General features: G+C 36.7%; 3 protein-coding genes across 3 annotated transcripts; 1 reads left to right on the forward strand and 2 right to left on the reverse strand.

Annotated features, from left to right (window-relative positions):
* Nucleotides 1-763: 763 nt before the first annotated feature.
* Nucleotides 764-1,153, reverse strand: LOC112198709 (non-specific lipid transfer protein GPI-anchored 25). Its single transcript, XM_024339834.1, has one exon. The coding sequence runs from the start codon at nt 1,151-1,153 to the stop codon at nt 764-766; it is 390 nt and encodes a 129-aa protein (XP_024195602.1).
* A 2,584-nt stretch (nt 1,154-3,737) lies between these two features.
* On the reverse strand, nt 3,738-4,283 carry LOC121052769 (salutaridinol 7-O-acetyltransferase-like). The gene has a single exon (XM_040518625.1). The coding sequence runs from the start codon at nt 4,281-4,283 to the stop codon at nt 3,738-3,740; it is 546 nt and encodes a 181-aa protein (XP_040374559.1).
* A 19,761-nt stretch (nt 4,284-24,044) lies between these two features.
* Nucleotides 24,045-25,153, forward strand: LOC112200597 (enoyl-CoA delta isomerase 2, peroxisomal). The gene has a single exon (XM_024341628.2). It carries the CDS (start codon nt 24,121-24,123, stop codon nt 24,856-24,858), a length of 738 nt encoding a protein of 245 aa, XP_024197396.1. The 5' UTR covers nt 24,045-24,120; the 3' UTR covers nt 24,859-25,153.
* Nucleotides 25,154-25,218: the final 65 nt, after the last annotated feature.

The raw sequence follows: 25,218 nt of genomic DNA on the forward strand, positions 1-25,218 counted from the left end.
GACAGTTGATTTGCTAATGTATTGCTGATGAAGGTATATGTGGTTTGCCATAAAGATTGTTCTCCTATTACTATACGGAAATGAGTGTGGATTAATTCACTTGATGATATGCTATATTGAGTTAGGATTGATACATCTTTTTAGAAAACTATAAAGACTTCATTGCTCAATTAATACAATTATCACAGATTCATCTCAAAATCAATATACAAATGAAACTCATGAGTGCCAGTCTAACAGAGTAAACACAAGCGTGCTTGTTTACTATCTCAATATACCACCAAAAGTGAGAAAAACCGAACCCGGTTGAAGTTCTATGATCGGATGAGTATGAAAACCGATATGGCAGGTAGAAACCAAGAAGTGTTGTTCTTGAAAATTCATTTCATGGCCTCTGACGATAATGGCATTCTTGCTGGTTCTACTGCTGAGCTCGGTGGAGTTGAGAAGCTTGGTTTTGTGCTTGACTTGTTTGTTGGTTTTGGCCGTTTCATAACCTGAAAATTAATTAACGTCCCAAACTCAAATTAAAGGCTTCCCTAATCTGCGATTAAGGTAAAATAATCAAGATACTGATGAAGTGGTGAGACTAGTACCAGAAGGAGGAGGACATGAAATCACCGAAATTGTGGTGTTGCAGAGAGGAGGGAGTTCCGGCGACTCTGTATGATAAATTGGATCCAAGAAATCATAATCAATTTTCATAATTACAGATTTGATTTGAGAAATTAAAGATTGGGGGAAAAGAAAATGATGAAGAAAATCAAGAACCTGAGCAGAGAGACTGAAGAAAAGTAGAAATAGTGGTGAAGTTCCGGCTACGGAAAATTGAAGAGAGAGAGAGGACGCGAGCGACGGTCACCGGAAAGCCTAGCATCAGAGGATCTTGGACCAGGTAGCAGAGGCAAACAGCGCGGCCTGAGTCGGCTGCAGACGAGAATGCCTCACAGCACTTGGAGGTCGGCGAGTCGGAGAGGTTGTTCGGCGCCGACGCCACGTACGATAGGCACGGCGAGAAACGGACGAGCTCGTCGGCGCAAGCGGACGGCGACGATTCTTTTGCTGACTTTTCGGAGCCTAGAGTGACGAACAAGGAGGCGAGGAGGAGGATGGCCATGAGAGACGACGAGCGCAGAGTGGTGGCGGTGCTCATGATTAAAAGGCGTAGAGAGAGAGAGAGAGAGAGAGAGAGAGAGAGAAATGGCGGGAAACGAAGTTTTGTTGTCTCTGAAATGCCCTTATGGTTTCTATGATTTACGTTCTTGTACAATTAGTTAGGAGAGTAGAAGAAGGCGGTGCTCAACTGCTCACCGTTTGGCTAGTTAAATCTTATAGAAATTAGAAAAATGGTTTTAGGATGATAATGGGTTGTTTTTGAATTTTGTTTGTTCCACGTGATTAGCAATTTTGTAGAATAAATTGCTAGAATTAATGCTTTTTGTGGATCGTTCAAACATGATAAGCTATTTTTTTTTGTTGAATAAAGGGTTGGTGCGGCTGCCCTTAAGCTTTGATTAAAGAAACTGTCGAATACAGGGGGGGGGGACACATTGAGCCTAAACCCCTGCTTACAATAGACACCTAGAAAACATCCTGACATAATATCTTCACTCTCTACTAAACAATTGTATTCAATTACACACCAACTAGCAAAGAGCGCTCGACAGGCGACTCTATTTGCTAAAGATAACTCGATTTGCAACTTGATTACAGCATAGCATAATTTCCCTACTCACAGCTTTCCCATCATGTTGCCACTGGAAAATACATCCAGTGACACTTAGTCTCACCCTGCCACTAGACGGTAGCGACCATTTGACGAAGCAAGGAACTCGCCGCCTACCTAGAGCAGACAAGGCACTTAGAGGGCACATCCAGGCACAAAGCCCGACTAGCCTTACACCACTACAGTAAGAATTTATTTTCAACAGAACAACAACCGTAAACAAACAACTGGAAACAAAACAAACAGAAATTAAAAACCACCAACAAGGCCCAAAAGCGAAAGCCCGGCCCAACCACCATCTCCCCCGAGGACCCAACGCAGAAGCCCACCAAGAATGCATCCAACGCCATCCGCCGGCACCAGACCGCCCCCAAGGATCACTACGCCGCCACGCTGCAACTCTGCACCCCCGCACCACCGCGACACTGTGTAGGCCACCCAACAATTAGATCAGCGCTCGAAACCAGATCCAAAAATGAGCTAAGCCCTCGCCGGGCTCATCACTGCCATGAGATCGAGATCTCAGCTGCAGCCCAGACCCCAGATGCCATAGAGACTCCACGATTCGCTGCCGGCAAGCCGCGCCCCAGAGCCACCCCACATCAGCCCACTCCCACGATCTGGGAGGGACATCGACATCGATCCCCCCACAACCAGATCGAACCTTCTTTCTCCCACGTGGACCACACTTCAGCTCAAGAGACCCACTGCACTCCCAAACCAACATCATTTCCCGGACCGAAACGCGGCGGCAAGAGGGCCGAAGCCGTTCAGCCGGGAGAGATCGCACTAGAACTTGTCTCTTCTTTCTCGCGCGTGAGGCGCGTTCCTCTCGTCGCTTATAATATTTTTTTTACATGATAAGCTATTATATAGCCCAGAAATATGATCGCTTTAGAAAACTGTGTAAGCTGAAAATGAGATAAAAGTAGTCTGTTATATTCATTTGATTTCGAAAAATTTAAAGGTTACTAAATGAACATGCAAGACATTTATGTAACCAGATTAGCAAACTTTAAATCTAAACAAAAGTAACAACTCAGATGAATGAATCGAAATGCAAATTAATCATGGAAGTTGATGTGGAAAGTACATATCAACTAAACAATGTTACTAGTAATAAGCATCTAATTCCTTATAACATGTTTCTTGGCACAAGAAACTCCACTATGCTTTCATCAACACACAAGAGGAGGCTTTATTTGTTTTTTCTTAGGGCCGTGGGGTTACATATCAAATAACTATAGGATTGAGAGATGCATACGCAAGCAACTCCTTATTGGTTTCAATTATAGCCATGTCGTCTTCTTTTAAACTCAAGAATGCTTCTATGCCTTCTCCATCTTTTGTATCAATAAAAAAAAAAAGATTCTTGATTGGGAAACCTGGAATAGTGACCCACGATGGCTTTCCCCATCCAAAATTGGCTTCATAGAAGCCAAACCTACACCAACTGCTACATGTATAGTTATTTATATCATTCTTACCCATTAAATCTTCATGCTCTTTGAAATGTTGGTAGATATCATCTCCGCTAACTCCATTACCATATTTCACTTTAAATTTCTCAATACTTTCCCGTAGTATAGCAACCAAGTTTTGAAGAGTTGCCTCACGTTCTTGTGTCTTTGCTGGGACATATCCTAAAAGATTTCCCATTAAAGTGGGATGCCCCAATACTTTCCGCATGTTTGCTGCTAGAAATTTGCATTGCTGGCCTTGTAACACCTAAGTTTGATCTTGATACGTCCCTTGCACATTTCCAAATAAGCGCTGACACTACTTCAACCCGAGTTGGATTTGGAACGATGGCACTGGCGGCTTTAGACTTGAGACGTAGAATATTTGAGGCATCAAAAACAAATCTCCTTTTTGCACAATCTTCATAAACATATTCCCCAGAAGTTTGCAATGACTTGATGAATAAATCTTGTGGTGGGTAAATAGATGCTGCAACACCAAATTCTGCAGTTGGAAGAGCCACTACATCAGTGCCAAGGCCCATTGCTACCTAGCTACATATGAATGTTCCGAGTGTGAAGCCGTCTGCGATCTTATGTGAAATGCTAATCCCAATTGCAATTCCGCCACATTCAAAAAAGTTGGCTTGGACTAGTAGGAGGTAGCCTGTGCTTTCAAATGTTGATTCTATGCCATTTGGAAGTAATTGATTTACTATTCCATCATGGGGCTTTTCCAAAACCTTTGATATGGGACAATTGACACTGGTTTGGATAAATGCCTCACCATGGTCATTGCAACAGATTGAAAGAATGTTGTTGTGGCTAAATATTCTTCCTGCGAAAGGATAGAAGCGGCTGAGGGCTTTAGATAATGAAGTTTTCAGAAGCTTGGATCTTTCGGTAATCAATGAGTAGTGGTGATCAACTGTATTGCCCTTTTGATTAGTAGTACTATTGTTGGGATAGAAGAGAAGTAGGGGGACATACAAGTCCGGTAAAAACTGATCAAAAACAGAAAGGTTGGAAGTTGTAAGGTGGTGAGGAGTAGGAGATGATGGTGTAATTGTTTCCTTGTTGATCACTTCAACCCTCATTTTTGAACACATTTTTCTTCACACATGAGTTTCATAATGAAACATTCATCTATATAAAGGCATATGATGGTGCAATGGAAGTCAATTTCTCTAATCTCCTGTATGCATTTTTTGACAATTAAAACTTTTGGAACTAAAATTTAAATTTAGATGAAAGAACTAGAGAAAAAAAAGAAAAGAAAAAAAAAACGCTCTTGATGAATACTAAATAAACCCTAATAAACTTGCTTGAGAAAAACAAGATTTAGTAAAACGCAAAGAGTAGAGAATAAAATAACTCTTTTTTTCTTTTGTTATGGGAAGACATTAAGAATTTCTTTTTAAGGAAATGAATATTCATATATTCTCACGACTTCAAAGAGTCAGCACCAGGATATTACATACGACAGAGCCTCGCGAATAAAAAGAAATACTCTTTGCCTTTTCTGCCTAACCGGGAAGAAAATCCCTAACAAATAACACTCATTAAAGAAATTCCATGCACACTTTATTCCTAAACTAAAAAACAAAGGTAAAGTTAAACTATGCCTAAGAACACAACTCACATGAGACATAGTGATCACCTGCAACTCACAAGAGACACAGTAATTGTTGTACGAGACTGGAAGAATTTTTTTACTTCTTTTGGCTTACTCACTAGAATTATTTATATTTCCTTTTAAATAGAGCATTCTTTTTATTATTTCATTGAACACGATCAAATTCTTTTCTATTTTCCAAAGATATGCTGGACTTATTGATTGGACAAATTAATTCATTAGACTTTGATTTAAAAAACTAGGTGGGCTATGATACAAAGTCATATGATTTGACAAAAAGTGACTGGTCTCTTCTATTTAAATAACGTGTTGGATATCGCACCATATATGGATCCCATGCCATTCTCTTAATCAGGAGAAGTCTTGTACTACAATGACTGATCGATCGACCAGAATTTGATATATTATAGGGACCTCTCATAACCAGGTAAGACGAGACAACAATAATCAATGGCGTCAAGAGCTTCAATGGCGTGTTCTTCTTGTTTTGGTATTCTTCTTCCTCTTTTATTTCTTTTTAGTTTTTGTTGATTTTGATATTCCAAATTTTAGTTTTGTTTTTTATTTTAATGAAGGAAAATTTGATTTTAGATTAGAAAATATAATGTCATGTCATTTGCCAAGTCAGCCTATTGTATGTTGATCTGAACCATTGAACATTTTAAAATCTAATGGCTCACAATGTGTGTCAAAGTTTTTGTAAAAAAAGGTGTCCCTTGATCCAGGGGATCAAATTTTCCTTCATTAAAAGAAAAAACAAAACTAAAATTCAGAATATCAAAATCAACAAAAGCTAAAAAGAAATAAAAGAAGAAGAAGAATACCAGAACAAGAAGAACACGCCATTGAAGCTCTTGACGCCATTGATTGTTGTTGTCTCGTCTTACCTAGTTATGAGAGGTCCCTATAATATATCAAATTCTGGTCGGTCGATCAGTCATTGTAGTACAAGACTTCTCCTGATTAAGAGAATGGTATGGGATCCATATATAGTGAGATATCCAAACACGTTATTTAAATAGAAGAGACCAGTCACTTTTTGTCAAATCATATGACTTTGCATTTGTAAACTATAATTGATTTTTATTGTCTATGTCTCAGAACATGTGACTCTAATTTCTACCGATAGCACCTACTAGAAAGGGTGGTAGAAGAGGAAGAAGGCTGTGAGCTTGCAGTTCATGTCTGGGCATGACTGTTTCTGTCACCTAGTTGGATTATGACTCTTAAACCCACAAATCATATGCTTCATCAATGAAATGAATGATTAAACAAAAAATTATGTTTGATATGAACTTGCACATATTTGTGTATCGGGTTTTGGAATTAGATGAACAAGAGTTAAAATACTAAACTGGGCACAAGAAACAGAGCAAGAAACCAATCAACAAAGCTAAGAAACTGATGCGCCTCCTTAGACTAAACAAGGTTGAGCTAAGATAGATATATTACACTGAAAAATTCAATATTTCGAGAGGTTTAGCTAGCAAGAAACAGATGGTGATAAGAAGATGAGGGATTGAGCAAAGTCATATGATTCGATAAAAAGTGACTGGTCTCTTATATTTAAATGACATGTTTGGATATCGCACTGTATATGGATCCCATGCCATTCTCCTAATCAGGAGAAGTTTTGAACTACAATGACTGATCGATCGACCATAATTTGAAATATTATGAGGACCTTTGACAGAACCCGCCCCGGATTTCACCTTGAAATCCAAAGTGGCCCTGCAGGGCCCACCTCAGAAGAAATTCTACCAAAAAATTTGGCAGAACTCCCTCTAAAAGGGGACTACCCAAAAACCTGTAGAAAGACATTTACACTTCTAAAATAATCCACCCTTAATCTTCTGGAGCCACCCTACTCCCCGTATCACAACATCTCCCACAACACAAAACAATTCTGAACTTAAGAATATTAGAATATTAATCTCATATTAATCTAATGTATGGGCGTACAAGAGAATAGAATACAAGATAAATGACCAATACTTTTATAATGCAGAAGCTATGACAGCTATGCCTCAACCCCATGTACGCTAGACCTCAAGCTAAACTGGCCTGCAAAATGGGCATTTGAAACCGAAGGGCCCAGGAAAAAACATTTAAAATCTGTTATAGTGAGTGGACGAAAAATAAATAATTTCGAATTAATAAGTAAAACTTAAACCTTTCCCAAGTTATTCTCTAAAACCTCGCATGCAGTAACAATATTGGAAATACTTTTAATCATCACCTTTACTGCAATCCTAATCACGTAAAAATAGAACATCTTGCAATCTCTTAAAATCTCATCCTCAATCCTTATAAAAACATCCTTTTCAAGAGGCTCGTTTGATGACTATGAAGGACTGCTGTCTAGTCATCTCATGCCGTCTAGGAGGGACTGCCACCCAGATGACGCATCGGAAGGAACTGCCAACCGGAATAGGAGGCGGTGGGTAGAAGGGACTGCCAACTAGCCACAGGTAGTTAGAAGGGACTGCCAACAAACTACCTCATGTCATCTAGAAGGGACTGCCAACCAGGTGACACATCGGAAGGGACTGCCACCCGGAATAGGAGGCGGTGGGTAGAAGGGACTGCCAACTAGCCACAGATAGTTAGAAGGGACTGCCAACTAACTACCTCATGTCATCTGGAATGGACTGCCAACCAGGTGACGCATCGGAAGGGACTGCCAACCAGACTATTACCTAGAAGGGACTGCCAACTAGGTAATATACGCATGCGCCGAAGATAGCCTTCTCAATAAACTGAATAGCCTCCTCAATAAACTGGAAACAACCTCTTTCAATTACTTGCTTTCGGAAAGAAACTCACTGTTACTTCAATAAAACATTAAAAATTCACCGAAAGCATAACTCAGGATTATCTCGCTAAATCAAATCTCAATATCTTAATAAATCCTCGAAAGCATATATCAAATACTCTGTAAATCAATAAATGCTTTCGGAAAGAAATCTCAATCTAACTCAAGGCTGATAAGTGCGGAGCTCAAAACTCAATAAATCTCGATAATTCAATCATGCTCAAATATTTGCTAAATCCTTCGTACTCGTATATCATCATAAAAACTTATATTCGAAATCAATAATTCTCATAATATTTTCTGAATCAGTCACTTCCCGAAAATCATTTCCCAACTCAATAACTCATAAATAATTAGCTTAAAAATCTATTGAAAGCCCTTGGGAAGGAAATCCACTAAAAATCCCGTAACTCATAGAGCATAATAAATCTCAAGAAATCAAGCTCATAAAATCATAATACTCAATAATTCAAATAATAAATTAAACCTCAATCGGAAAATAATAATATACTGCATGCACATTTAATTTAAAATAAATTTCCACTCACAGTACTATTTAGGCGATCACGCATATGAGTTCCTTCATCGAGCAATAGCTCGGTATATCGCCATGTATACAATTATAATTCATGAATAACATTCCGGAATTTAAATACGATTCCAATGTCCTATTCTCATAAATCAACATTTTCATTTCTTCTCCAATTTAACCCAAACTTCACCATTAACACCAATTCATTAATTTAAAGGTTCTAGGGCAGAACCAAGAGAAATCCGGCTGTTTGATTCTCGTAAATCGTTAACCGAAATTCTAAAATTCAGAAAAATTCACAATCGATACAAAACTTCTCCAATGTCCACCAAAATCACATAAACAAGCTATACAATATTTATAGGATTTAATTGGCTAAAAACAAGAATTAAAAACTTACTCTACGCGCCTCCACGCGCCATCTACAGTGGCAGCACGTGGGCCCCACGCGCCGCCGGCCACCACCTCTGATGGCCACCAAATTTCATCCACAGCATCATCTCAACATTCTAAGCATCTTTAACAACTACAACAAATCCAGAAAACGACTAGAAGTACCTCAACAATTAAGGAGAAGTTTGAACCCGAATTATGAATAGTAACCTAGAATTTCAAATCTTCGATTCTTCCTTCTCGCGTCAAATCGCTGTAAAATACTTGGGGACATCATCTACGACCCAAGGCGCTCCCAAGGACTAAGGTTTGTCGTCTGTGGTGGCCGGAATCGGGAGAAACCGGCATTGACCTCAATCTGCTACAGTGACCGTCCTCTTCTTCTCATTGCTGCACCTCCCATAGTTCATATTAAGCTACCAAACGAACCCAGAAATGAAGAGAAGGAAGAGAGCTTTCCAACGACATCTTATACGTCAAAATCTGTCGTCGGATGAAGGAGTTATGGCCGGAAGAAGGTGAAGAGGTCGGAGAGGAAGAGAGAATCGGGGAGAGAGAAGAAAGAGAGCTCGGTAAGTTTCCGAAAATGGAAACTTACCACAGTAGCTCGGCTATTTATAGAAAATTACCATAAACAGTAACTTTACCTTTTCGCTTATAACTTTCGCATACGAACTCTGATTTTTACGTACCATATATGCACGCGCTCGGTTTAACGTCGTCTACAACTTTCATGAAGAACATTTTCTTAAATTTTGACCCAAACAAAAAGCCAACTTTTAGGGCCCCCTAAAATATCGAAACGGAGCCAAAAAGTAAATGTAAATGTCGTTTACCCATCGAAAGACTCGTAAACTGGTAAATTTAGGTTCGGGACGTTACAACCTCTCATAACCAGGTAAGACGAGACAACAATGCTCAATGGCATCAAGAGCTTCAATGGCGTGTTCTTCTTGTTTTGGTATTCTTCTTCCTCTTTTATTTTTTTTGGGGAAATGCCCGTTCACCCATTTACCAAGGGGGTAATTCCCACTCACCCAAACTATTTTCAAAATGCCGGAAATGGACATCATAGCTGCAACCTTTCTTGTCTATACCCATCACATGAGTGTCTTTGTTTTATATTCTCAACTTTTGTTTTTGTAGACTTCTGCATGTACAGTTGTTGGGTAGCTCCTTGTGTAAAGAGTTGTAAAAATTTTTGTTCTTTTTTGCATGTTTCTTTGTCTAGTTATGCATGACAAGTCGTCCATACTTGCATGCTTCTTCCACTTGTTCTCTGGAATCACCACCTTACGGTGGAGTTTGTACAAAGCTAGCTGAAGACTAGTATAAGATGGAAAATAGATAGCAGATGGAGTACGTTGGAGAAGAAAAAATCTCAGTACCCATTGTTTTCCTTTGTAAACACTTTTAGTATCAATAAAGCCCTTTGTTCATAATATCATCTGTTCATATACTTTCTACTTATTAACACCACAATCATCCATACATAACCCACAACAATAATCTGTAGCTGTAATATGAAGCAGTAGCTGTTCATGATTAGCAGTAGCTGTGGTGACACTTTATTCATGTTCGTGTGAAGCAAACTAGCATTCAACCAGTGTTTTCTGTTGCAACTCCATAGAAGACTGTACAGTTTGTACTAGCATGTTCAAGTAGGTTCATCTTACTTTTTATTTTCCGGTTTTCTTAGTAGACTTCTAGTCCAAAATAGGGAAACACTGAGATAATTATGCTATTATATTGCTAAACGGACGATCATATTATCTTTAAGAATTCCTGTTTTAATTAACATGCATGCCAAGATAACTAATAAAATTAGTCAGGGAACCTCTGAGTCTAAGAACCTCTGTTTCTGCTCTTGTTTGGCCCAATAGGTTGGCTTTGTATGCAGTTTTAAGCTCTTGTCCATGTTCAAGACTCAATCTTTAATAGATGTTTTGGCATATGTGTAGTTAGGACAGACCTCCTTAAATCTGGTATCAGAGCCTAGTTTAGCATTATAATAGTATAGTTATATCAGTAAAGTACCTTGAGGACAGAAGTCATAAACACACCTAGTAAGAAAACAAGAAAAATTTGAACCTGTAATTAAGAGTCAGTACAATCCGACCCTGTATTGGGGGGCAATAGACGACTATTGGAGGCCAATAGACGATTCCGTTATCTTGAAATCTAATCTGTTTGTTACATATATTTAAATCTGTTGTTGTTTTATGATAGATTATCACTTAATTTAGAAATCACAGAGCATCAAAAACGTAAAATTACTCTAGATCATAATACTTTAGTTTGTTATTTTCCACAGAAGAATAATAAGCATATTTTACATAGTGAAGAACATCCACTAATTAATAGTGTCATAGACCTTATAATTAGCCAAGCAGAAAGTATAAAATTAGAACATAGTCAGTATAATCAGAAATTACAGCAAGTATTAGATTATTTTCAGAAAAATTCCCTACAAATAATTAGACAAAATTTAAGTTTTATACAATCACAACTAGAAGATAATAATAGAAATATACAAAGGTTTCCTAGTAGAAAAGAAATAAAAGAGCTTGTAGACATCATTGACAGTAAGCCGAAGCAAGTAGAATTGCAGTCCTTAGAAATTGTAGAACAGCTGAAAATAGAAGTACAGAAAATTAAATTAGTACAAAAAGAATTAACAGAGCAAATAGAAAAATTGCATAGTAAAATAGATAGATTATTAATTTAATGAATGATTCTAGAAATAATAATAATTACATCAAAGCATTAAAAGAAGTTAGTGAGTTAGAAGAAGAACCAATAGGATTTTCAGACTTTACAACAAGTGTTCCTAGTAATAATATTCCCATAAGGCAAAATAATTTTATTATCCAATTGATAATAAATTTAGCAGAAAAAATAGATCACATAGAAGAACAAATAGCAGAAATTAATCAACTTTTAAATAGCACATCAGCATCATTACTACCATCATTAGTTAATAAATTAGAAACTTTAACATTAGGCACAAGTAATATAAGAAAAAGAAAAATAAACCCTTTTGATAATAGCAAATGGAACTCTTTAGAAGAAAAGGAAAAGAAATAGTAAGAACCGAAGATATATATCCTAGTGAAGAGGAAGCACAGGACTTTCTTAGAAATGGATTTTTAAGATCACAAAGAAATAGACATAATTTATATCAATTAGGAAGATCTGAAAATAGAAATAGCATAGTAAGTAGCATAAGTCAATATGAAATAAGTTGCATAGATAAAGAAGTTATACTAAATTTACTTAGTAATTCGGCAATAGAACAACTTAGAAAATCAAACTATTCACAAATTCATATAGGAACTATATTAATCGGAATAGCAGGATTAACTAGAGCACAAGTAGGAACTAAAGCATTAGTATACATATATGATGATAGATGGGATAATCATCAACAAGCAGCCATAGCAACAGCTGAAGTAGACCTTAGCACAAACTTAGCAATTATAGGTTGCATTCCAAATTATGTAATGAATATTAAAAAATTTAGTAAATATATTAATTAAGGTAAGCATTAGAACAAAAAATTATAATATGAAAGGAGATTTTAAAAACTTAAGTGTTAGTTTAATGTATGTAGGAAAAGTGTCAGACAAATTTAACTATAAGTTTAATGTTGAATTCCAAAACTTAGTACAAACTTTTGGAAGTAAACATGTTAATATGATAGAAGCAAAACCAGTAGATAATAGTTTTTTAGAAGGAACTCAATGGTTATTACTTAATTTACATGGATCAAAAAATAAACAACCTGATAAAGCACAAATTTTTGAAAATCACTTAGGAGAAGCATCAGTAAGGTTTAGCAATTATAGACAAATAGAAAATGTAGAAGACTTAGAAAGTGAAGCAGAAATTAATATGGCTTTTGATAATTTAGAAATCAATATGATTGAACATAATTTTGATAACATAGTAGATAAAGTAATAGAAGACATAGATAATTTGAGTGAAGAACAATACTTAGAAAAATATAAAACTTATGAATTAGGATTACATAGACTAAATGATGAGGAACTGAAGCAATTAATATTAAAAATAGGATTAGAACATATTTTAGGAGAAAAAGAATATAACAACATGTTAATAGAAGTAGAATGTATGCCTGTAGAAGAAACTAGTTCAATAGGAACTTGAGGAATCCATACTGAACCAAGAGTAGGTAGAACCGATCAACAAAATATAAGACCAACTAGAGAACATTATGCAGAAAATAGTAGAACTTATGATTATGAAGAAACTAGACCTAGAAAAAATAGAATACCTTATTCAGGAATAGAACATGTAAACTTAGCAGGAAATATATTAAACATAGATCATGTAGACCCACAAGATTGGGAAAAAACAATAGAAAGATGGGAGAAAGGATGTGTACATGCGGCAATCATGTTAGATTTTAGTAATACAACTGATATGTTAGATTATTTTGAACATACTTTAGATGGAATGGTATTTGATTTCTTTCAAGCATGGAAAGTAAAAAATCCACAACAACATCAAGCGGCAAAAGAAACTTTTAATATAGATACTTTTGTTAAACTTATTAAGTATGAGTTTTTAGATCATAATAGGTTAGATGGTAGAAACGAACAAGAACAAATTAGAGCAATAAGAAATTTAGAGCAATTACAAATTTGTGATTTGCAATACATAGGAGAATATACTACAGATTTTAAATATTTAGGAAGAACAGGTAGGATTAATGACATAAATTTATTAAATACATATATGACTAAAATTAAAGGACCAATAGGAGAAAAAATATGGAGAGAATGGCAAAAACACCCTAGAAAAGATGATATAGCAATAGGACCTAGAACACAACATGTATATGATATATTAAGAGAAGAATGTAGACAATTAAAAGCAAAGAGACAAATTAGAAAACAATTTTACATGAGCTGTAAGAACATAGATTTACCTAAGCAATATGGTTGTCATAGGAAAGATAAGTATAATAAGAAAATTAGACCATACAGAAAGAGCTATAGGAAGAAGTATAGATCATATAAGCAACATAAGACCTTTGACATACAACCTTCAAGAACCTTTAGGAAGAGAAAATACATTCCTAAGCACTTTAGGAAAAGAACCAATAAACCTTGGATTAGAAAATACAAAGCACCAAAAGATAAGAGTACTTGTAAATGTTATTTTTGTGGTGAAGTAGGACACATTAGACCTAAATGTCCTAAGTTAGGAAAACAACCTAGAGAAAAAGTACAATTAATTGAGCAATTTAAATTAGAAGAAGATGAAGACTTAGAGTCAATATATAGCTTAGACAACTTAAGTGATAGTGAAAGCATTTAAAGCATAAATAGCATAGATATGTTATCCGAATCAGAATTAGAGTCAGATTACTCTAGTAATTCAGATAGTGAACTAGATGAAAATATATGTATGTTTGAGGAAGAACAAGAAGAATTTCAATATGTTAATTTAGGTTGGCCTCAAGAATGTAGTAAATGTAAGAAAGTAGTAGTTGAAAAATATTATACAAGCAAGATAATATTTTGTAAACCTTGTTATACTAATGAAACATTAGAGCTAAATTCAATAGAGGACGAAGAAATTAATATGCAAAACATTGGAGAAAATCAGAAAACTAGTTCTTTAATAACTATTAATTGTGAGTTAGAACTATCTAAAGAACATAAGATTCAAACAGTAGGTATGATAGATACAGGTAGCACTAAGAGTGTCATAAAGGAAGAGTTAGTACCAACACAATTTAGGCAAAAACTAGTTAAACCAGTTAGAGTATCACAATTTGATACTAGAACTGTATACTTAACACATTGTATGACTAATATACCTATAAAGATAGAAAGACAATTATTTACCTTACCTTTAACATTTATATCACCCGTAGGATCTTATCAATTTATCTTAGGATTAAACTTTCTTAAAAGCTTACAAGGATTTTTGTATATACCTCCGGATATAACTTTCTTTAAGAAAGGTATAACTACAACTGATCAAAGTAATTTGATAGAAGCTTATAATAGCATTAGCATAGAAGAGTCAAGAGAAAATAGCTTTAGAGAAGAAGAAAATCTAGATAACAATGTCGATGAGCAGAATAGTATAGAATATGATGAATCAATCTTTGAACTTGAGTATCCAAACATAGGAGAAGTAGCTCTAGTAGAACTAAAACAAATAGGTAGACCTAAAACATTAGAAGAATTATTACAATTAGCAGAACATACTCGAATCATAGGAGAAGATCCCCAACTACATTGGAATAAAAATAAGATTTTAGCAAAATTAGATATAATTAACCCAGATTTAACTATTAAAACAGCAGATATGCCTTGTAATTTATTGGGTAAACAAGAATTTGAGCAGCAAATAAAAGAGTTATTAAACCTTAAAGTAATTAGACCTTCTAAATCTAGACATAGGTCAGCAGCCTTTATAGTTCGAAAGCATTCTGAACTAAAAAGAGGTAAAGCTAGAATAGTTTATAATTATAGGAGACTAAATGACAATACTTATGAAGATAGTTATAAATTACCTAATAAAGATGAGTTAATAAATAAGATTCAAGAGAGTAAATACTTTAGTAAATTTGATTGTAAATCAGGTTTTTGGCAAATTAGATTAGCTGAAGAATCAATAGAATGGACAGCCTTCACTTGTCCAGAAGGACACTTTGAATGGTTAGTCATGCCATTTGGATTGAAAAATGCACCTTCTATTTTTCAAAGAAAAATGGATCAACTTTTGAAGAAGTATGATAGTTTTTGTAGTGTATATGTAGATGATATACTTATACATAGCAAAAATAGAAATGAACATAGAAAATAGTTTTTGTAGTGTATATGTAGATGATATACTTATACATAGCAAAAATAGAAATGAACATAGAAAACACTTAGAAATAATCTTGCAAGAGTTTATAGATAATGGTATCATTATTAGTAAAAATAAAATAGACTTAGAAAAACAAGATATAGAGTTTTTAGGAATATATATTAAGTCAGGAACTATTCAATTGCAGGAACATATAGCTAAGAAGGTTATAGAATTTCCAGATCGATTAGAGGATAAAAAGCAGTTACAAGCATTTTTAGGATTATTAAATTATGCTAGAAGTTTCATCCCAGATTTAGGAAGAAAAATAGCAGTTTTACAAAGTAAGACTAGCAAAACAGGTCAGAAATACTTTAATACAGAAGATATTAAGTTAGTTCAGCAAATTAAACAAGAAATTACACAACTTAAACCTTTAGCACTACCATTAGATAGTAGTTACAAAATAGTAGAAACAGATGCATCAGCATTAGGTTGGGCAAGAATTTTATATCAGAAAAAGTTTAAAGAATTACCAAAGTCTGATGAGCAAATTTGTAGATATGCATCAGGTAAATTTAGTGATATACAATCTCGATTACCAGCCACAGATTTAGAAATATTAGGCATAATTAATTCTTTAGAAGCATTTTCTTTATTCTTACATAATGAAATATTTACAATTAGAACTGATTGTCAAAATATTGTTTCTCATTATAATAAAATCACTACTAATAAACAAGCAGCCAGAAGATGGGTCAATTTTATAGATTGTATTACAGGAAATGGATTTAGGCCACAATTTGAGCATATAAAAGGAGCTGATAATACACTTGCAGATATCTTATCTCGGCTTCTTCTTTGACAGGTATGGACTTCTTCAGGCCTTCATCTTCTAGTACTCAAAGAGTAGAAAGTGGTGTGCCACCTCAAAGTGGTAATACACTAAGCATGACAGCAAGATCAGCAAATATTAGTTACAACTTTAATGGCTACACTGTGCAAGAAATTAGAAATCCACTCTTTAGATATAAAAGTACAGCATCATTATCGACTAGACAACAAGTTCTATTAGATAATTTTTGGAATATTAGAATAAATGCTATGGATATGAGAAGAGGTCAAGAAAAATTAATTAGAGCACTTGAGCAGGAATTTTCAGCCAATAATTGTGATCTTGCTAGATATCAAGAAGAGTATCCTAAGTCAAGAGCACAATATGCTAGACTTCAGACACAATATAATCACCTTAAAGCACAACATGATAATCTGAATGCATTGTATTATAATTTGCAAAATGAGCATGATACAGTAGTTGATCATTTTCGTACACTAAATATAAATTATCAGAAAACAGTTGAGTTTATTAAGCAAGAAGAAGAAAGTAGTTGGCCTGCATCTCTGTTAGAAAGAAAACAAAAAATCCCTACTTTTTACAAGCCCTAGCAAAAGAAAGGTTTTCGTATTTACATCATGATTGTAAAGATAAAATCTTCAAGTTACAGCATGATAAGCATCTTTCCCTTCAAGTAGCTATCCAGAATTTTCTCTTTAATCTTATATCTCATCCTCAACCTGGTATAGGAGTCCTTTGTCATGATACATTTTCTCACCCTGAAGAAAAAGCACGATTTCATATTCTATTAGCTACTATTAATATGAGAGACTTTGGTGAAATGTACATTGAGCATGATAATCGTAGAGTTAGAGTTACTCCAGGTTTTCTAATGGAACATGGAGTGTTAAAAAGTCTTTATGTCCAAAATGAACATCATATAGAGTCATTCTCCTATCACCTTAAGTATGCTATAACTCATTATCTTAAGCAATGGGGAAGTATAGGATTAGGTTATAGTACTATCCGATTAGAAATAATCAGCATTCCTTCATATCCCCGTAGGACCAGTCTATATCATGATAAAGCCAGACACCTAGTCATCATATCACTTCGTAATTATATAGAGCCACCTCCTTTACCAACAATTGATGTGGCACCAACAGTGGAGGATATTCACAAATTTCGTGCAGCCCAGCTTGTAGTAGATGATTTCTTTGATGATACAAATCTGCAATTAATCTACCAAGCCAATGCTGTAAATATCTACACTAGAGAACACCTGGATGGAGTACCACGACCAGGAGAGTTGTACACTGTTGATATGAGCACAACCACTAAAGAAGTGTATGATTTATTGTATAAAGAAGAGCAGGAGAGCCAACAAGTGAGAGAAAGTGATGCTGATTACTGGGATAATCTCGATGATGAAGAACTCCATAACATTGAAAACATGATGGAGGCTTGACGATCATCTCACTACATCAACATAGAAGATAAGACTCAAGCATGAAGATCTATTTCACACTTTTCAAGAAGTTCATTTCTCAAGCAAGAAGATCAAGATGAACAGCTCAACATAGTATTCTCAGCAACTGCCAAGAAGAAACGAAGCAGTGATCCAAGAGGCAAGAGGCAAGAAAAAGCCAAAATAACATTCAGCATGGGACCAGCAAGGAACTCCTCAAAAAGAAAAGGACATCAATGTCTTTTCACAGCAAAGAGTTGTGTAACTGGGCAACTTTCGCTAGTACTGGGGCAAATGGGAAATATCCCCTTTTTTTTTAGCATTTGTTGATTTTGATATTCCAAATTTTAGTTTTATTTTTTCTTTTAATGAAGGAAAATTTGATTTTAGATTAGAAAATATAATGCCATGTCATTTGCCAAGTTAGCCTATTGTATGATGACATCATTCAAACAATAAATCTGAACCATTTAACATTTTAAAATCTAATGGCTCACAAAGTGTGTCAAAGTTTGTGCTAAAAAATGTGTCCCTTGATGCGGACCCTATTAAGTTTTTGTATTAATAAAAATAACAAACCACAGGGCCTATGGCCCAGGCAACCCATACTGATCCTACGTCCTTGTAGCTAACTAGGTGGGCTATGATACATATATATGTAGGTGATCTTAGGCTTATTAAGTTTTTGTATTAATAAAACAAAAAACCACCGGGCCTGTAGCCCAGGCAACCCATACTGATCCTACGTCCTTGTAGCTAACTGAGCTATAATCATATCACTCAACTAATTGGAAATACATACATGATTGAAATTTGAATCGACATATTTGGTTCTTGTTACAAATTGAAGATACATGATTTCATGAAAGAGATTGATGTCCACAATATAAAAATAAACAATGGAAGGGATAAGAAGAGACTCTGCATGTATTTTCTTCTTCTCTTTTTCATGAGTAGGGGAAAAAGAGGAACTTTCACTGGAAAAATGAACAAAAATGTTTATGGGGGTGTGTGTTTAGAAAATAAGCATGTGTAGATATAATTTACTTAATTTTTTTTTCTTTAATAACATAAAAAAAAAAAAAAGAGGTGTACGTACAATAATATTCAGAGTGTGGACTTACTTTTTTTTTCTCTTCCTTGACATATTGTATTATAGTTTCTGTGTTAAAGTCTTGATAAGGTGGGGATAACGAAACCTGAATCTTAATAGGTGGAAAATATAATATGATTCGTATCAATGAAGAGTTAAAACCAACATTGTCCTCATTGTTATAAACTGAGCTCGAAAGCTAAATTCATGTTGGATTTAGGCATGAGAGTGAAGTCCGGGCGAAGGTCCAAGAAAACCTACACATAAATATACTAAACTAAATGCAGACGAAAGATACGGAAAACCCCCTTTGGCGAGCCTCCATTGCTCACGACCTTCAGAGAAGACTAATATGAGACACCATCCTCAAGGCACAAGACCTTGACTTCCTCAACGTATGCTCCATAATAGCTCTAGGTGCTCATGTAAAGATCAACTCCATTGAGAAAGATATAATGTCCAAAGAGCAATGCGTCACACAATAGGCTCATTTCAAAGAATAACGACCAAGGTCCTCCATTAAGATCATGGCCTTGAACACATCCAACATACTTCACGACTGCCCATAGATTACCCTCCAAAGATGAAATGAAGTGCAAAGAAGTCCAACCACCCAAGTGAACAAAAGCTAGTGAGTGCAGCGCAATTCCAGCAATGACCCTTCTGTCTTCAAATGCTCATATCTTAGACTCAGAAAGTGATAGATAACTGGGACTGCTTGGAATGGAAAGTAAAGAGCTTTCTATCCATATAAAGTGATCCACCTATCTCCAATTAAGATGAAAACTATAGCTGGTCAAAGTTGCCAGCTTGTAATGAAGTCTGCTGTTGACCCTCAGTCACCAAAATTGCAATATCTGAAACTCCAAAGATGCAAAAAGGGTGAGACTAACTAGATAAGAAACTAGACTCATGAGACTACCTGGTGGTACCTTTTCACTGAAATATAAGTTCTGAGTAAAACACCGTTGGCCTCCAAACTCACTGATCTGTTCTGCAGTTTCTGCTGTGCCCTGTTTCTGACCTCTATCACTTGGAACTCAAAATCTGAAGTTTGGAAGGCTCAATTTAAAATCAGGATATATAGGACAAGTGAAGTTACATCTCTGAAAAATTTCAGCTCCAAATATCTTGATATATAGAGGATGTAGCTTCTCAAAGTCATTGTACAGTAGCTGTCTTTGTTCTGACCTTTATCCATTGACAACTAAATAACTGAAGTTCCAGGAACCCAAAAAGGCTAAAATCTGGAAAGAAGATTGTTCACATATAGATTAAAAGCTGCAGAAAATTTTAGTTCAAGTTCACATGTGGATTAGAATCTACATTCACCCAAAGTTAACTGAACTTTCTGGACAGAAATTGCTCACTACCAAAATCATTCTCCTTCACATTTCTAACTCCACACGTCTCCCATCCTCTAAAAAATGACCAAAAAGCTTTATTCACTACAAAAAGGAACTACTAAAGGAAGAAATATTATCGATGATGTGGTAGGGTTGCCTCCCTAGTGAGCGCTTTGTTTAAGGACTTCATTGCCGGTCCATAGAATTGACTCTTTGTCAAGGTGGATACTTCTCAAGTGCGACCACGCTATTGTGTGGGGCTAATGGACTCCTTGATGTGTCATAGAGGTAAGGTCAAGAGCTATCCATGAATATTGCAATTGGTGACCAAAAGTGGTGCTTCTTAATCTTCCTCTTCTTCTCAATTTTTCTTCTAGGAATCAATATCCTTGCCTTCTCCTTCTCAAGTGGTGTAGAAATAATGCTTTTAGGAACAATAGGTGGTGGAAACTCCCGAGAGTGATAGGAAAGGTTGAATTCATGTGCTCCACTTCCTTTCCAATCCATCACTTCATTGTAGAAACATTGACCACTTAATAGTGGATTGAGAGGTAAAAGTACCTTAATTTCAATCTTCTCATTAAGAACATAAGTGCTTAATGTTCTACTCACCACCTTGGGAAGCTCATGATGGATCTTCTTTATCATCATAAGGCATTGAAGGACTCTCTTCCTCCTTGGGATTATCGACCTCAAAGATTAAGGGATCATGGTGTAACTCTTCAAGCTCTGCATCTTCCTCACTAAAAAAGCTATCCTCTTCTTTGGAATCAACTTCATATACCTCCTCTTCATTGTGAAAATTAGAGTTCCAATATTGCACCGATTCCTCCGAAATGTCATCGCACACCCTACTTGCATTGGAACTTTCATAACCAAGCTCACTTTCTTGTACATGAACATCACCCTCTCGATCTTGAATAGACAACTCTTGCTCATGATGCTCATAATATACTTCTTCTCTTAAAATAGGCTCTATTTGCTCAAAGACTCTTGCTCATGAGAAATTGTGAAGGGTAGCTCTTGTGCAAGAGTAGGCTCAAGTTGCTCATTGGAATGTGAAGACATGCCTTGAGAAGATTGCAATTGAACATTGAAGGCTTGCAATCGAGCTTGGGAGGCTAGGCATTGAGCTTGGGAGGCTTGCAATTGAGCATTAGAGGCTTCCAATTGAGCTAGTTGTTCTTCAAGTGATGGTTTCATAGGCTCAAAAGCTTGCTTTTGTGGATATGCTTCGGGTACACGTCTCTTGATACATCCCCATCTTGTTCTCATATTCTTGCATAAAATCCGCAAACATCACCAAATGTTGGCATCTACCTTCCAGATCATGTATTCAGTCACGGGCATATGTAGCTTTATCACGAGGAATTTCAAAGCCTACCACCAAAGTGTTAGTCAAGAAAGGCAAATTTGAAGGCAAGGAAGGAGTGTTCACAACAAATGTTGTGTATAAAGAGATTTTGCTTCCTTCAAGTTAACGTGATCTTATAAGGTACTTATAAGGCTTAATGTTTATTTGTAGGTGTAACCTTTATGGAGTTTTACTTATATATTTTAGCCACATTTATATTTTCAGGACTTCATGGGTGTGCTGATTTTAAGGACTAGGGAGACGAGATAGTGAGAGATGATAACATGTTCAACTGTCAATCTTTGTGTTTGGGTGATAATAGTGACTTTTACTTTGTTTGTAAAATGTGTTTTAGATGTTAGTACAATTTAAGTACCATATTAATTTGTCTGCTACAATTTAAGTGAATGCCTTTCTCTCTCCGATGTCAACTGCTTGATGCTTTTACATCCCTTGCCAGTGTCAAAATTTCGCTTATTACACAAATAATTTCAAAATAATTGCAGAAGTAAACATGGGTTTGGAAAAAAAAAAGGTGAAGATAGATAATATAAAATGATAATGATAAATAGAATAAAAATTAATCGCATGAGCGAGCGTGGCCCTTCCGCAAGGCTAGTCCTCATTAAATCCAAGCAAATCATAGTATTGAGTAGAGTATCACACTTCATTTAACTAACTCAATAACATCTCTCACTCTCACTGGTTGGCATAATCCAATCTAGCATCAATTATTGCCAAAAAGAAGAAGAAGCTAAAAGTAACTTCAACGCGGCTCTAGCCACACAATGAACAGTCTTAATACAAATTCTAGGAACATATTGTCACTAACATAACTGAAAAGGACTAGCAAGTAACCGAGCTTCATCCAATCATGCACCATCATGACTGAGATCATCATCCGTAGCCGACAATGCATCAATCACATTCTTTAAAAAAAAAAAAAAAAAGAATTACACTAAATATTAGTGGATATGTAAACTGTTTTTTTTTTTTTGAGAAATTCAAGTGACTAGTTTTTTCCAGCCATGAGTTTCATGTGACACGACATGAGCGCTCTTTTGTAGGCTAGGCAAATCTTTGTGCGCTACCATGCACTATTCACGATGCTACTGTAGAAAATACTTTATGTGAAATTTTGATGGTGCAAATATATTCTTGCGACAGTGAAGGCGTGGTTCACCCTCTAAGAAAAAATAGACGCATATTGAATATCTTCGCAAAACGGCCCAATATAAGTTGTAAACTTGTAATGTAATAAGAGAAATATATACCAAAGATATATAATTAAAATTTTCAAGCACATTATAGACAATATTCTAAAAAAAAAAGTATATTATTTGTTTATACCACATGTGTACAGATGTGCAAACAACGAATATATACGGCTAAATGACCATTAAATGATGTTTGAGTCCTTACTCTACAAAGGAGGCCTAGGGCCCAACACACATGCTTGCCTCACTTTACTAACTTTGATAGCCATATCTAGTCCTACATGGGAAAAGAAAATGGTGACAAGCTCTAACATACACTATAAATATATGCATCTCCTCTCATTCAAAGTAAGCCACCACTATTTATTAACTCCTACTTTGTCTACATTCTCACTGACTTAGGCATCGGAGAGTCGAATGCCGGCAACCCCGGCATTCACTTTGACCTCTGTTCATGATTGACATATATGGATTGTGAAAATGGTAACCCTCACAGTCATCCATTTCTGTAGATAGCGGCACAATGACACCGCATCAATATTATTTTTTCATTATAGACATTGAGAATAACGTAGAATTAAAAATTTCATAGCTAGTAGAAGTATAGACTTCTAATTCCTCTCGTATATTCTCTCTGTCTCTATATTATTCTCTACTCTATAACAAATCGGGCATACATTTAAAACCGAGTATGGGTGCTCACGCATGAGTTTTTCACCCCCCATTATCCATTGTTATTGTTACTGTTACGTTTCTTGTTCTAGATCTCGGATCCTTGTCAGCTACCATGGTTTCTTCTTGGTCTCGTTGGTGGAGAGAATGATGCTTTTGTGAGGGATCTCATCCTATTGGTTGTTGGTTCTCTCTTGATCTGCATTTTGGAATTTGTTTGGAATCGGTTTATCATGACGGAATTTATGGGTATTCTGTTTCCGGCGGCTCCTCAGCGTCGGTGCTTGGCTAGTGGCGCAATCTGGACTGCAACAACTGGGGTTTCGGTTGTGGGTTGGGCCTCTTATCGGGTATATGTTTTAGTTTTTATTGTTTTAAGGATTAATTTTCTGATACTGGCTCTCTTGGAGCCTAAGAGAAAATTAATTTTCCTTTTTAGTTTTTATTTGTATTTGCATGTCCATTAGACTGATTATGTATTTCCTTTTACAGCCCATTGGGTTAGCTTGGGGCAGCTTAATTGATCACCTAATAATTGGAAGTATAGACTTCTTTTTTTTGAATAAATCGGGCATACACCTAATAATTGGATAGCAGCCCACTCCTTAAATGCAGAATGCATTTAAATTTTGAAAGTATACTTAACAATTAGTTGGGTATAAAAACAGAAGCCCAGAAACAGAGGCGTACACACTATTCGAGGACTCACTACTACTGACACCTCTTCTGACCCAAAAACATGTGTACTCTAGAGAAGCGCGGCAACATCTTCTTCCTAACCCTAACCGGCGCCGGAGCCGGCGACGACGACGACGATCACCGCCTCGGCCTCCCCGTCATCTCCTCCCTCCTCTCCGCCCTCGCCGACGCCAAGTCCCAATCCTCCCCCGGCTCCGTCCTCATCACCACCGCCCGCGGCAAGTTCTTCTCCAACGGCTTCGACCTCGCCTGGGCCCAAACCGCCGGCTCCTCCTCCGCCGCCCTCAACCGCCTCCACCAGATGGTCGTCGCCTTCAAGCCCGTCCTCGCCGCCCTCCTCTCCCTCCCCATGCCCACCGTCGCCGCCCTCCCCGGCCACGCCGCCGCCGCCGGCCTCCTCCTCGCCATCAGCCACGACTACGTCACCATGCGGCGCGATCGCGGCGTGCTCTACATGAGCGAGGTCGACCTGGGGCTGCCGTTTCCGGACTACTTCGTGGCGGCGTTCCGGGCCAAGATCGGGTCGGTCTCGGCCCGGAGGGACTTGCTGCTGAGGGGGATGAAGGTGAGGGGAGAGGAGGCGGTCAGGATGGGGATCGTGGACTCGGCGCACGATAGCGCCGAGGCGGCGGTGGAGGCGGCGGTGCGCGTGGCGGAGAAGCTGGGGGAGAGGAAGTGGAAGGGTGACGTGTACGCCGAGATTAGGATGAGCTTGTACCCGGAGCTGTGTGGCGTGCTGGGCTTGGAGGCCAAAGTCGTCGCCACTCCGAAGCTCTGAGCTTGAAGGCGTCGTCTCAATGTTTTCGATTCAGCAAATTGGGAAGGAATAACTTTGAAATTGAAATTGATTCTGGGTTTGAAACTCTGGATTAACCTATGTAATATTGTAACAACTCAAAGCAAATAAGGAATGTGAATTACTGTCGAACCATACTTGTGTTCGAATCAAACTTCAGACTCTCGTTGAGACGGTGTTCTATTATTAGAGAATAATAACTCGTGTTCTATTATTAGATCGTTGGAAGCTCAATGTTGAATTCTGAGCTAAACAATGACTGGTTTTGTTGTTGGTAGATAATGTATGTAATTACTAACACGAGTTGGTTCAGTTGGTTTGGACGTATTTATAGTTGAGTCG

Source organism: Rosa chinensis, chromosome 4, assembly GCF_002994745.2.
Source record: "Rosa chinensis cultivar Old Blush chromosome 4, RchiOBHm-V2, whole genome shotgun sequence".
In the NCBI taxonomy this organism is placed as follows: domain Eukaryota; kingdom Viridiplantae; phylum Streptophyta; class Magnoliopsida; order Rosales; family Rosaceae; genus Rosa; species Rosa chinensis.

What these genes read in the sequence shown, in the direction of transcription:
- LOC112198709 (XM_024339834.1), bottom strand. Translation starts at nt 1,153, where the DNA reads ATGAGCACCGCCACCACTCTGCGCTCGTCGTCTCTCATGGCCATCCTC.
- LOC121052769 (XM_040518625.1), bottom strand. Translation starts at nt 4,283, where the DNA reads ATGAGGGTTGAAGTGATCAACAAGGAAACAATTACACCATCATCTCCT.
- LOC112200597 (XM_024341628.2), top strand. Translation starts at nt 24,121, where the DNA reads ATGTGTACTCTAGAGAAGCGCGGCAACATCTTCTTCCTAACCCTAACC.